A 12,804-nucleotide genomic window follows, 5' to 3' on the forward strand; every position below is an offset into this window, starting at 1 on the left:
TGGAATGGGATACAAAATGAATCATTTAGTGGGAAGAAGGGATGTAGATTTAACAAAGTTGGAATGTAACTTTAACAAGTCTATCTCTATATATATTGGATTAAATTAGGATTGAACAAATTGCAATGGTCCATGAGAACTGACTACATTCTACTCCAAATCCATTGATGCCAAAAAGTTATACCAAGATGCTTGGAACTATATGCATTGGCAATATAACACTAGTTTTAAATTTGAGTTGCTAAGTTGTATCTAGTTATTATTTTATTTTTATTATTATTAGGAGGAGTAACATAATGAGAATGTTAAAAAAGAGAGAATATACAATTGAAATGCAATAGGAGCTCTGAGAAGTGATGCTTACTTATAAATATGTCAATTATAGAAACCTGTATATAATTATATTTAAATATTCTACCACCAATGTGCATATAAATAAATTCATGGATATATACATCAATGTTTTTGAAATACATCCCAAGTCCCTCATCCCCAGTTCCTGTACCCATCACTTTTTTTGAAATGATTCAATTTTTTTGAACTTAAAAGAGATTTCCAAAAAAAAAACATTTCTTGCACACAATGATGCTGTTGTACAAAACCATGTTTCATAAAAGCTTCATTGAAACAGAAATCTTGTGTTCTCGTATTTCCAAGTATCAAATAACAAAAACCAAACAAGTTTTCATTCAAGTTGAACATGTGGAAGACCACTACTTCTAAGTTTTCCCACTGACGTCATCTACTCTTGCACCAACCTGCCAACACAAAGACACTGAAAAATTCATTTCCATCTTTGGTGGTTGAACTCTTCCAATTTCCATATTCTGGACCTTGCAATTTATCAGCATCCAAGAACTTGCTCGCAAACAAATAACCTCACACCTTCAAACTCAAAGACAAAACCAACAAGACCAAGTGAAATGAATTGACTAGACGACGATGGCGTATCAGCAACAACAGCCAAAGATTTGAGCACCAGTGAACAACACTAAGCATGGAAAGGATTGACACCAATTCCAAAGAAACCAAGAGAAATCTTGGAAAACAAATCTTGTCAAAGTGAGATGGTAATGGAGCAAATGAGTGGTAACAAACTTATTCCACATTGCGAAGTAAAATGTCAGAATCCAGGAAATAGTACGCGTCAATTAATGAGTGTCGAACTTAAAGAATAGGAAGAAAATGAATTGGAAGGTATAAAAACCACGATTTCATTATGGTCTCCTCCCACGAATGTTTTTTGAAAAACTATCACGGATATTCTCTCCTCCCTTCACATGATCTGACACCATTAGCTCAAATTGTTCCCTTTTGAACCGCCGAACTGCATTGACAGAATTTGGCTTTTGCTAGCTGCTCTCAATGCTGAGACATACGGGCCTTGTTTGGAGCCGTAATTAAGCATCATTGGCTTGGAGCATTGCTCTGGCGCATTAACAAGAAGCTGATCCTCAAAACTGGACTTTCCTACTTGATCCTTTGATGTCTTAGGTACTGCAAGGGTGTATTCTTTCACACCAGACGTGGACGCTGAATGCCTCGCGCACAGCAAGTATTCCAGCAACACAATTGCTGCATGCTTGCTGCTGTTCGCTTCGTTGTTAACAGTCTCGTTTGCGCTCTGTCAAGGGAATTGCAGCAACTTTCAGAATGATAAGTTCGTAAACATTCAATTACAACGAAACCGTCCTGATTCCGTTCACTAAAGAAGCGATGCACTTGGAGGGAAGATTACCATAGTGCAGGCAGGACAGCCGAATTTGCAGTCACATGTTTTTAGCACACTCAAGGCATGTCTCCAAGCCTGTTCGACAACTTTGTACGCCTGCACAAAATGTCGATGAACCAAACATAACAACACAAGAAAATGTCAGGTTGATCAGAGCCATATTAAACGTCACACGGACGATTCACGAATTGTCAGAATGAATTGACGAATTCGAGAAGTTTAGCTAAAACTAAAGTGAATAACCTGATTATACCTGTTCAGCTATGCCAATACCCCCAGCAAATGCATCATACACAAAAATCTGCACAGTAAAACTGGTACTCAGAAAGTAGGCATGGGTAGTAAAATATGGCCATGCAAATATTGAAATATCTCTTTCTAGAAATTCGAGGGATACATTAAAGAAACAAATATGTGGTCACAGTACTAGGCACATCACATACGATCGATCCCCTTCCTTTATGAATGCATCGTTGCATACCAATCTTCGTCTAGGTTCTTTTGTAATGAGATGTCTATCAAACATAATCAGGATCTTCAGCAACCCAATAAGTTGGCGCGACTGACATGACGCACATGCATTACATTCTGACCGTAAGCACAGAAACAATACCTGAGGTTGTTCAGTTTGCTCGTGACCCAGAGTTTCTAGCCCAAGCATGTCAGTCGGGTCACCTGGAATGGAGAACGTTTAGAATTACCCCCCAATCGTTTCTATTTGCAGCTCAAGTACAACAGAGACCCAAAATGCTTCACTATTAAAAACAAGGTTTTGAAAGAACTACGGAAGCTCATAAACTCTTGAATAGAGATATCCTGAGGTGCAAACAAACTAGAAAAGTCACGATCTCTTATTCCAAGATCAAAACTATATCGGAAATTCCCATTCACGAGCCCACATCTGGATTAGTTTTACGTACTCATGGTCATAGAAGCAAGAAGAGGAAGGATTACACGCCTCACAACGAGTAGAGTCTCATACGCCATGTGCTTCAGCTTTTGCATGACCTCTGCAGGCAGGTCCCACCACTGCAGTATATGGTTTCTGCATTATAAGTACACGAACTCGGATACATCCGAACAATGCAAATAAAGATCGTAAGTGGATCAAGCTCATGCAAAACGATCACTGAGATCGCATAGGCGGGATTCCAAATCTCTCGTCACAGATATAATCGTGAACGACAAAGATGTGTTTTCTACGATTACAGTTTCTATGACTTCAAGTTGATGAAGCATTGTTAAAACCTACCAGTCCAACAGTTTTAAAAATGGTGGGAGGGTACTTCAACATGACAGTGTCAACGTGTTTGTTTTGCGTTAAATCATATTCACTATATCCCATCACTTGCTCAATGACTTCAAGCTGCACACACGCGATCACAGAAACCCTTAAGGTCTTTGAGAGTATTGTAATGCTATCAACAACACCCTCGGTCATCAGATACAAATACCTATATTGCCTGAACCGGAAACATAACTCTTGAACAAAGAAGCACTGCGTTCGTGAAATATACGGCTAAGTGATTAGAACGGAAACAGTAAGTACCTTTCCCAGATGTATGCGTGTTCCCAGAGTCACTCGAGAGGCCATCTTATCCAATATTTGTACTTTCGTTTTCACGCTCACCTCTAAATTGACAACACATGACGGCGTTGGAAAGAGCCAGATTCTAAATTGAATTGAGTAACTACTTTCAGGTAATTAGCATCCGAAAATTTTAGCATTTAATATTCACAATGAAATAAAGGAAACGGTTACGGCATACCAGTCATGTGAGGTTTTACGCACAACTCCCCGAAAGCTTTCTTGTTCTTGATATCCAAGTGCTTTATCTGAGAGCATAGCAGTCAAGTAAAAGTACGTCTGTTAATTCAATAGGTCAAATCAATACCAGACATAAGTGCCCATGTGTAAACCCCCGCATAAAATGTGCAGATACAATCATTTCTTCTTGACAACTTTGAGAAATTGGTCGAGAAGAATCTATTGTTGCAAGCCTGTTAAGTTTCACATAATAGGAATTGTTGTCCTGCAACTCATCTGTAATCCCATACTGATGAATCCGTAAATAGATGGGCATTTCTCTCATGTGGATTTTGCACCCTCTTATAATAACCCTCAACCACAAATTGCAAGGATGATGTTGTACGTCAAGAGCAATTAAGGGAAGTTGTAAAACTCAAATGGTCGCAGAACTCATGATAGAACGTGGTGAACATGCCATAACATGTGAAATAAGATGAAATATTACGAACAATTTGAAATCTAGATAACTATGCTGTGCTACACAAAAACAAGCAGCAATCTGTTTGGAAACCATCTCTACCTAAACTATAAGTGTGTGCATCTTTCAAAGGAAATATACAGGTGCAGTAATTCATCACACATACTCTGGACAACTCAAGTGCTGAAATCCCATTACAGCCTCGTCTCAAATAATGGAGTAAGGAACAATGATAACTCACTCTGTAGGTATCTCTTGCATGAGGATATATTGCTCCGTCATACAGCATCCTCAAGGCCATCTTTTCATCCACTTCTTCTATAACTTCGTTATCCCCTGCCAGCAACTATTCATTCTACGAAATTCAGATTCACGTGTGGTCACCAAAATAGAAAACAAGCTCCTCATCTTAAGAATGCTTAACATTACCTGAAACCGATTACTGGATAGCCCCCGTATAGATATTTCACTCCCCGGGTGGTCATCATACCGATATCCATACACACTCTCCCCTCTTGGCCCTGTCTTGTATTGCAGAATTCCCTCAGACACAAGCTCGTCCCTCGTCTTCTTGTAGTTCTCTCCAAAGTATTCCACATCATTACCTGTATATCCAAGAGATCCAGAACTCTTTGAACATAATAATGCAGCACGTTGTATAGAATTCAGTTAATCAAACCGCATTTTCATGGTAAATACATCCAGGTGATTATTGTCCCTGCGCTTCACGTACCACTCAGCGGAAGTTCTTGGGCGGCACAAGGAAGCTGCAAGCGCAGTACGTGAGGATTGGTGGGATTGCAAACCGCCTGCTCCACATCTCTACTGAAGAGCTGTAAACCACGTCACAACTCAAAAATGTTAACCTACAGCTCAAGCTGGTGTAAGCATAAATTGTTTTGAATTGCAAAACAGAAGCTCAAGTATTCCATTAGTGATGCCCATTTCAATAATTCCAATACAAAAATGAAGAGCAACTCTCTCGGTGACAGGTAAAAGAGCAAGGACACGGGCCTTTTGAGGGTTCTTCATGTAGAAAACATCAAGTGATCTCTCTCGTCCTAGTATCACTGCCAAGGATGCTCCCTGCCTTCTACCGGCACGACCTGCCTGAAACAAAAACACGTTCACTAAAACCTGATCCTCATTTCAGGCCTACCAAAACACGGTGAACACTAGCTTTTTGTGGAAAAAAAAAACAAAAAAGAGAGAGAAGAAGAAGAAGATGAAGAAGATACGTGGCCCTCACTGCTTTTTACAGCTTCAGAGGATTGGGATCTGAGTAGAACTGACACTAGAATGTCAAATACAGATCCTTCAGTGATCACGAAGTCCAGATAATTCAGAAACCCGGGTACTTCCTATCAAATACATAGCATTCGGGTACTGAGCTCAGGAAATCAAATTGTTGTAATAGGTTTTTACCTGTTGCCACAGGCTGCACATAGTATCTGGTAGTCCTACATGGACAGTTGCATCCAATTTGCCCACCTTCACATACAAATTGTACCTTTTCAGGCCTTTATGCGCATTTTTATCAAGGTATGAGCCAAGCTGCAATATACAGTAGAAACTGTCCAATTGCATACTGTGTAAATGCATAACCTCTCTGAATGCAATTAGACAGGTTCTACTGTATATATCTTGATTTAGGAGTTCATGATGCAGCAAGATTTGAAATAATGTACAACTTCTAAAATCTGAAAGTCAAATATTTCCTGAACTTCTCATAAGCCAAGTAGATATAAAGTGACTTGTTTCTATTTAGCTTTTCGATTTGCAATTTCTCTCAAATCTACGCATGAGACAACGTATGTGGCTCACATCGATCCCAAGTTCCAAGGCTCGAGTGGTTACAAGCGCTCGTAACTCACCATCCTGTAAACGCTGCACCATAAAATCAACCCTAATCATCAAGGTACAATGGTAAAAGTGCAACCCTGGAGAATCGAAATTAAAACCAGCCGACACACTGATGTAACCAGCCAGGAAGGAAACGATGCAAACATCGATAAAGTCGAACCTTTTCCAGTGCTATTCTTTCCTCTTGTGTATAACCTGCTCTGTAACTGTCCACTTTTTCCACAAGATCAATGCGTCTCTGCAAGATCAGAATCATGTTTTCGTAAGCAATGGTTGGTTCCTGTGTACAAGAAACTTCTGCACAAGTAAGAATTTAAAAAACAAAAAAAAAAAAAACAAAACAAAACAAAACAAAAAAAAAACAAAAACAAAAACAAAGTCCCAAACTAGGATTTTAGAGCAGATAGAATTAAAATACCTGTTTAGTAAGTTTCTCACGGACTAGCTTGCAAACAATCTCAGAGGATTTGCGAGCTTCCACAAAGACCAAAATCTGAAGGTCTGCTTTGATCAATGCTACCTGCTCAAAGCAAAGACACATAATCTCTCAACGTTATAAGTTGATTAGTGTGGTACAAAAGATCGAGCTATTCTACTTTGTCTACAATATGCTGCTTAAATTTTCCTTTTCACATACCACAATTTTAACAGCTTCTTTGTATACACTGCGACGAACCCCATACTTCGTTTCTGGTGGCAACCAACATAAGACGTATTTTTCGCCAGCTGGGGCACCAGACCCATGGATCACTTCCATATCGATTGTTGTCAGCTTCTTCACGTGCTGCTGCAGATATGAAAAATAAATCGCATCAAAATTGTGCACCCATCAAAATCTTAGGAACATCATTTTTAAAAAATAATTATGTTTTATTTTTTATTTTTACTTTTATTTATTATTATTATTATTACTATTATTATTATTAAAATTTTAAAAAGATACACCGACGTCTACTGTTACAGGCCCGAAATTCAGATGCTAAGATGTGTGCACATGTAATCGGACTTGTGAAATACCTCTGGGTTGGCAATTGTGGCGGAACAGCATATAAACATGGGCTCCGAACCATAATGACGAGCAATTCTCAAGAGCCGGCGCAATATGCAGCCCTGACAGCTCACACAAAATACATATATATATTAGACGTCAAAGCTGAAGAATGCTTCGACAGAATTTAATAACTTCAGCAGGGAGCAACCGTGGAACAGACAAGAGAAAATAGATACATCACTTCCAATTGAATAAATTTCCGATTCAGTAAATAAATGCAGGATGGCAGCTTACAACATGACTCCCAAATATGCCTCGATACGTATGAGCTTCATCGACAACTACAAACTTCAAGTTCGAGAAGAACTGCTCCCATAACTGCAAGAGTCACCACATAATGGTAAAATTGAATCAAACTACATCCCTCAATAATCAAAGGATTAGATTCTAAGTTGAAAAAAAATGTAAAATAATGCATAAAAAACTAATAACTAAAGATCCATAAGTAGTGGAAATAACAAGACATTACGAAATCTATAGATTTATACGTTAAAAATGAGACAACATTAGCAGTGTACCTGAATCTTTGTGACATCCACAAAAAGTCAACACTGAGAATGCATGATTAATACAGAAAGGAACCAAAAGATGCCTCCACCAAATATCAATTCAAAAATACCAGATAATGTAATGAGTCTAAATCTGACTGAGATAGAACTCTCGTCAGAGGTGTCTTCATAAGTCTAGACTTTACCTTGTGATGGGGAAGAATCCCAAAATGTAGCATATCCGGGTTAGTCAAGACTATCTGCAAGAAAACAAGAATAGTCAAGAATTTCCTGATACACAAGCCCAGATCCCTAATTACCTGCAACGATGGAGCTCAAATCGAAAAATTTCAGAGCGACCACAACTGGATGTCCAACACTCGCATAATAGAAATTGAATGAAAACTGAAAATAGCCCAAAAACCAACCTTTCCAGTCTTCCGTATGTGTGCCTTTTGATCCATGTCAGTATCTCCATCATAGCTGCCAGAATTCCGACAGGATATTCTAAAATTACAATGCAGTTCGTTGAAACGAAACGGACAATCCATTTGGCCACTTCAAGTCGTTCAAACTGTTCATTCAGCACATTTAATAGCCTATCAAAAAATTCTATGTGATCGCTGTAACATGCTTCACAAATTTAATAACGGCTACCCTCACATGAGTCAATACTTATTCTATTGTTATATAGGTGAAAAAATTCAATCATAGATCTGAGCTTGTAATTTGAAAAGTCGTACCAATAACAACGAGAGCCTTTTTTTACTTCCGCCACCAAGTCAGCTGCACAAAAAGAAAGCTCAAATCGATTTAAAACCAGAACCCTCATCGCAAAAGACAAACAAAAAAAATCTACACTCTCTAATTAAATACAGTATCACAAAGAATCCACATTATTCAAAAACGATCGTGCTTGGAAATCCAACAACCACCACCTGAAATGAATCGCTCTTCTATTAGAAATAATTGGACACATCAAGCTTTTCTGAACGAACAAGTGAACGTAACAGAGGTTGATATAATAGCAACTCACATAAGATTTTCAATTGGTCCCGTGCCAGGGCCTGCATGCAGAGAACAACACTTCAGTTGCACTACCTTCATAAAGACAACGCGCAACTCTGGACTTTTTGACAAAGGCGTTGCAAGAATGCAGGTTTCTAAGATGTGGAACAATTGAGTACCTTCACTGGGAAAATGAAGAGAGCTCTTGATTTAGGCACCTTCAACAAAGAATCTAGCACCTAACAAGCAAACACCGGAACGTTAACTCTTTCCTTCTATCACGACAATATAGCCTTCAGAAAATCCAGCGCCAGCTCTGCTCCTTAAAGAGATTAGTGTCAAATGAGGAAACGTTTTTCAGGTCGGAACTACTTCATCGATACAACGTACTGGAATGATATACGTCATGCTTTTGCCAGAAGCTGTTGGCGTCGCTGCAACTATGCTTGACCCATTGAATACTGCATCCATTGCCGCAGCCTGATGCGAATAAAACTTCTTCACTCCTCTGTCGTCAAATATACGTACTTGCAAGTTAGTATTACATGCCCAATTACCAATTTGCTTAAAACAGGGTCATAATGTGTTGATGTCATACACGGTGGTTTTAGTAATACCTTTCTTGAAGAGCCTTCTGTAGCTTCTTTGGAAGCTTGAAGTCCTGGTTGGTATAAGCAGCAGGTCTGCACAATGCCGCCAATCAGAATTTGCTTTTCCACACTGACAACGAGCCAATACTGAAAAGACGAATGGAAGATCCTCAAAACAAGAATCTGCACTACCTCGCTGGGATTTTCTCGATGTGCAATATTTGTCCCTTGGAGGCAACCTCTTCGAGTGCATGCAAAGCACTAGTAACATTAGACTGCACTGCAGATGATGACTGGGTAGACTGCCTACTTGCAAACGATGCAAACTCTTCTTCCCACATTTCCTCCTTACAAATATCATCATGATCATATGTTGCACTCTTGATCTCACTTGTCTCTGTGCTGTTTATTACCTCCCTTACAGCAACCTTCCCAGTCTTCTTCACTCGAGAACCTCCGGTCTTCTCAAAGAGTGTTTTCGAACTTGTATTACCATTCAATGCCCCCCTGATCCCTTGAATAGATGAATCCACATCCAAAGTATTATGGCAGCCTTCACGTTTGAGTCCACCATTGACTCCCATCCCCGAATTGGAAGATTCAATTCTAACTGTGGCAATCTGACCTGTTCCGCTATCATCGAGGACTCTGTCCACTGCTTTACAAAGCTGCCGCTTTCGGCTGCTTTTAGAGGGCCCTCCTAAGATCCCTACTGAACCCTCAATAGTATCATTACCTGAAAATGTATCACCTGTCTTTTCTTCTGCACTTGATGGCTTCTCAAATTCAAATCTGGCTGTTAACTTTACTATGGTATTATTATCGTTATGAAGACGCGAACCAGCGTGCACAGAGTGAGCTGGAAATGGTCCAGAAACATGAAACTTCCCTGATAATGCAACCCCGTCTGGAACTGCTTGTGCATGCAAGTTATCGCTCTGAGCAATCTGAACAGCCGACCCTCCATTCCTTTTAAAACTTGAAAGTTCATGAGCACCTTTCCCAGATCTGGCAGAACTAATTGGATTTGGTACCGCATCATCGCACTGTGAGGGAAGAGATGAAGAGGCAAGATTGTCGTTGGACTTCTTCCGTGTAGATTCAAATGTCGCCCTCTGCAACCTGAGAGATGGAGCCGACTTGGAAGGGGTACTCTGAGTACCAACAAAATAAGGGGATGCCTTGACTACTGGAGTAGTTTTGTTAGGAATATTACTTGCTTGCACTGCTTTTCGCTTTCCAGGTCTGACCTGCTGGACGGAGAAGTAATTAGATGCTTTTCATTTCGGGCCTTCCACGCAACTTGTCTAAGTCAGATGATCAAATTCTACGTCCTATCTTGAAACGGCCTAGGACTACTTTAAACTAAGCACGGAATTGTAACTGAATCGTTGAGGAGTAAGGACAGATTAGAACTGCGTGTGTAACGCATATATTCTGCATGGTTTGAGATGACGTGGAATTCCTTAGAATGCAATAAATGAAGTCCGGTACAAGGTTGGCAGTAACAACACCAGGTGTGGGAATAGACCTTAGCCACCTTGATCCAACTGCAAAACTGCAGTATTAGATCTGATGAGGAAACAAGAAATAATCCCAACTAAAGACATTGCAATGTCCTCAGCCATCAAAGAGTACCCACATTTGGACTGAAGCGAATGCAAGAGACAATGGCAAACTACACTTGATAGCAAACAACATTCTCTACTTTGCATTTAAGCGGTCTAACAGGCAAAACTCAAGTGATTGGCATTTCAATCGACTTACATGGATTATCTCTTGTTTGAATCGAACAAATCAACCCTAAAGAACCTTTACAATTGCAGCTCGAGATTATATCAGAAAATACTAAACACAATCAGTGATTCGCTACGCAAATCAAAATAATCAGCAATGCCTAGCCCCTTGATCCGAAAGTATAATACACCAACGCCTACTGCGCACATTCTCTCTTGCGACACACATAACAGGCGAACAGGCACTTTGTTCACTTGGAAAAGGCAGAAATTGGTAACCATAATTTGAGACCAACTCGTTAATTTTCATAAAAATTGCGTGTCAATTGCATTCGGATCAAAGCCCAGAGACTCGTTGGCTTCCTTAATAAAAGTAGCGGGAACCAGAAATTTCATGAATTTGATCCACATTATACATTGTATGTGTGACACTAACCTGAGACAATCGTAGAGGAAGCGGTTCGAAGTCCCCATCGTCATCGTCAGAAACCTCCACAACTCCACCTCCCTTCAACATGATCACAGCTGCCCTACTTTCCACCAAAAACTAAAAATCACCAACAACCCCCCCCCCCCTCCCCAACAAAAACTTCTCACATTTTGCAGCTCACTACCGATGGTAAACCCTAAACCCAAAAACCCTGTCCAGATTTCTAAACTTCACAGCATTTCGCAAGTCAGGGCTCACTGAAATCCAAATAACCACCTCCTTTGCAATCAAAACACGACGCACAACAAACCTCTTCTGTATTCGACTGAACCCACCAAATAATTTGAACCCTAACGGACAGGAGCACTAAAGATTCAAGAATTTCGCCACAGACCTCGACCATATGTTGAAAATATTGTCGAAATTTCTTCGATGGCTCCCCTCCTCGTAGTAGTTCAGTGTGTAAACATTGTTATCCCCTTACTGGTGAAGAGTAGGGATTCGAACCCGTAATCTATTATGGTAGTTCAGTATATGATGTGCTAACAACCAAACACATTCATCTGTCAGAGTTTTGATAATGGGTGAAATTAAAGAATTTCATATCAAGATGAACGAACATTCAAGTTAGTTGCATTAAATTTAGATTGTGTTTTCAATGTAACAGGAATGTGTCATGTATGAATGCTAAAGAGAGAGAGAGAGAGAGAGAGAGAGATTTAATGTGAGAGACAAAATATGAATAGATGAATAAAAGCCATAAATGAATTCTTTTCTAACTCAAAATTTTGCTGTTATTTTGTCACTCAGACGTATTAATTTATAATTTTCTATTTTCTATTCACATGATGTGGCTCTTCAAAAAGAGAGTATCATTTGGAGTTCACATTAGGGTGGCATGAGATGGTTTAGAAGCAAAAAATGTCTCTAACACTAGAAATTAACCGGAGCTTAAATGAATGACCAAGACACAATTATGTTCAATGAGACATGTTTTTTCTAATAGCATACAGAATCATATATCTAAAAATATCTCATTTCATGTTATCCATCAATATTTATAGATATTTTTCATGATTTTTATGAGCCATTTTATTGAGAAAATTAAAAGAAAACAAATTATTATAATTTTAAATAATACAAAATGTAGATTTATATGTTTATTATTATTTTTAATTGAATAATGCTTATAATTGCAAACCAACTATACATTGTAGGAAAATTAAGAATAATAAAATTATGAAAATTTATAAACTGATCAGCGTTTAGAAATCTTTGCAATTAAAAAAATATTTTAAAACTAACATTATTATCTAAAAAAAACTAATTTAACACAATTACAGTTCTTAGTGTTAGTATAAATCATAGGTTTTTTTCTTATTCTACATGTATTTTGAATTCTTTTCAAGTTTATTATAACTTCTTCTTTTTATAAATTTGAATCTCATGTTATATAATATACAAGTAAAATAAAATGCTTTGTAGATACCATTCATAAAAAATAAAAAATAAAAAAAATCATCAGTATAAAAATAAAATAAAATAAAATAAAACTCAACATTGAAATAATTTATATGTTTTAGAATATGAAATAAGATTATCCTTATCTCATATGCTACACGATTTTATAATAATGGGATAGTTTAGATTCCACAAAAGCAATCGATAGTTTTATAAG

General features: G+C 38.4%; 1 protein-coding gene across 10 annotated transcripts; it reads right to left on the reverse strand.

Moving 5' to 3' along the window:
• Positions 1-1,129: 1,129 nt before the first annotated feature.
• Positions 1,130-11,489, reverse strand: LOC112285076 (uncharacterized). 10 transcript variants are annotated; one of them, XM_090251968.1, is made up of 29 exons: positions 11,133-11,364; positions 10,492-10,518; positions 9,153-10,210; positions 8,988-9,053; positions 8,761-8,878; positions 8,550-8,609; positions 8,399-8,429; positions 8,106-8,148; positions 7,791-7,845; positions 7,569-7,622; positions 7,109-7,192; positions 6,841-6,933; positions 6,461-6,607; positions 6,242-6,343; positions 5,984-6,061; positions 5,785-5,847; positions 5,386-5,451; positions 4,975-5,070; positions 4,694-4,793; positions 4,390-4,565; positions 4,202-4,306; positions 3,502-3,568; positions 3,282-3,364; positions 2,985-3,098; positions 2,653-2,761; positions 2,346-2,407; positions 1,986-2,033; positions 1,739-1,828; positions 1,130-1,624 (listed from the first exon to the last, which is right to left on the reverse strand). In XM_090251968.1, exons 1-29 carry the CDS (start codon positions 11,211-11,213, stop codon positions 1,295-1,297), a joined length of 3,606 nt encoding a protein of 1,201 aa, XP_090108094.1. In that variant the 5' UTR covers positions 11,214-11,364; the 3' UTR covers positions 1,130-1,294. The 10 variants fall into 10 exon arrangements, 9 of the variants coding, with proteins under 9 accessions (XP_090108094.1, XP_024381372.1, XP_024381374.1 ...); XM_024525604.3 differs by having other exon boundaries at positions 5,984-6,103; XM_024525606.3 differs by having other exon boundaries at positions 6,461-6,610.
• Positions 11,490-12,804: the final 1,315 nt, after the last annotated feature.

The sequence above is a fragment of the Physcomitrium patens genome, chromosome 7 (assembly GCF_059467195.1).
Source record: "Physcomitrium patens ecotype Gransden chromosome 7, ASM5946719v1, whole genome shotgun sequence".
NCBI lineage: Eukaryota > Viridiplantae > Streptophyta > Bryopsida > Funariales > Funariaceae > Physcomitrium > Physcomitrium patens.

Coding starts and splice junctions, on each gene's coding strand:
- LOC112285076 (XM_024525603.3), bottom strand. CDS start 11,213: ATGTTGAAGGGAGGTGGAGTTGTGGAGGTTTCTGACGATGACGATGGG. Junction 6,344..6,460: donor AAGAAGCTGTTAAAATTGTG/GTATGTGAAAAG, acceptor TGCTTTGAGCAG/GTAGCATTGATCAAAGCAGA. Junction 5,452..5,784: donor CCTTGGAACTTGGGATCGAT/GTGAGCCACATA, acceptor TTGTATGTGAAG/GTGGGCAAATTGGATGCAAC.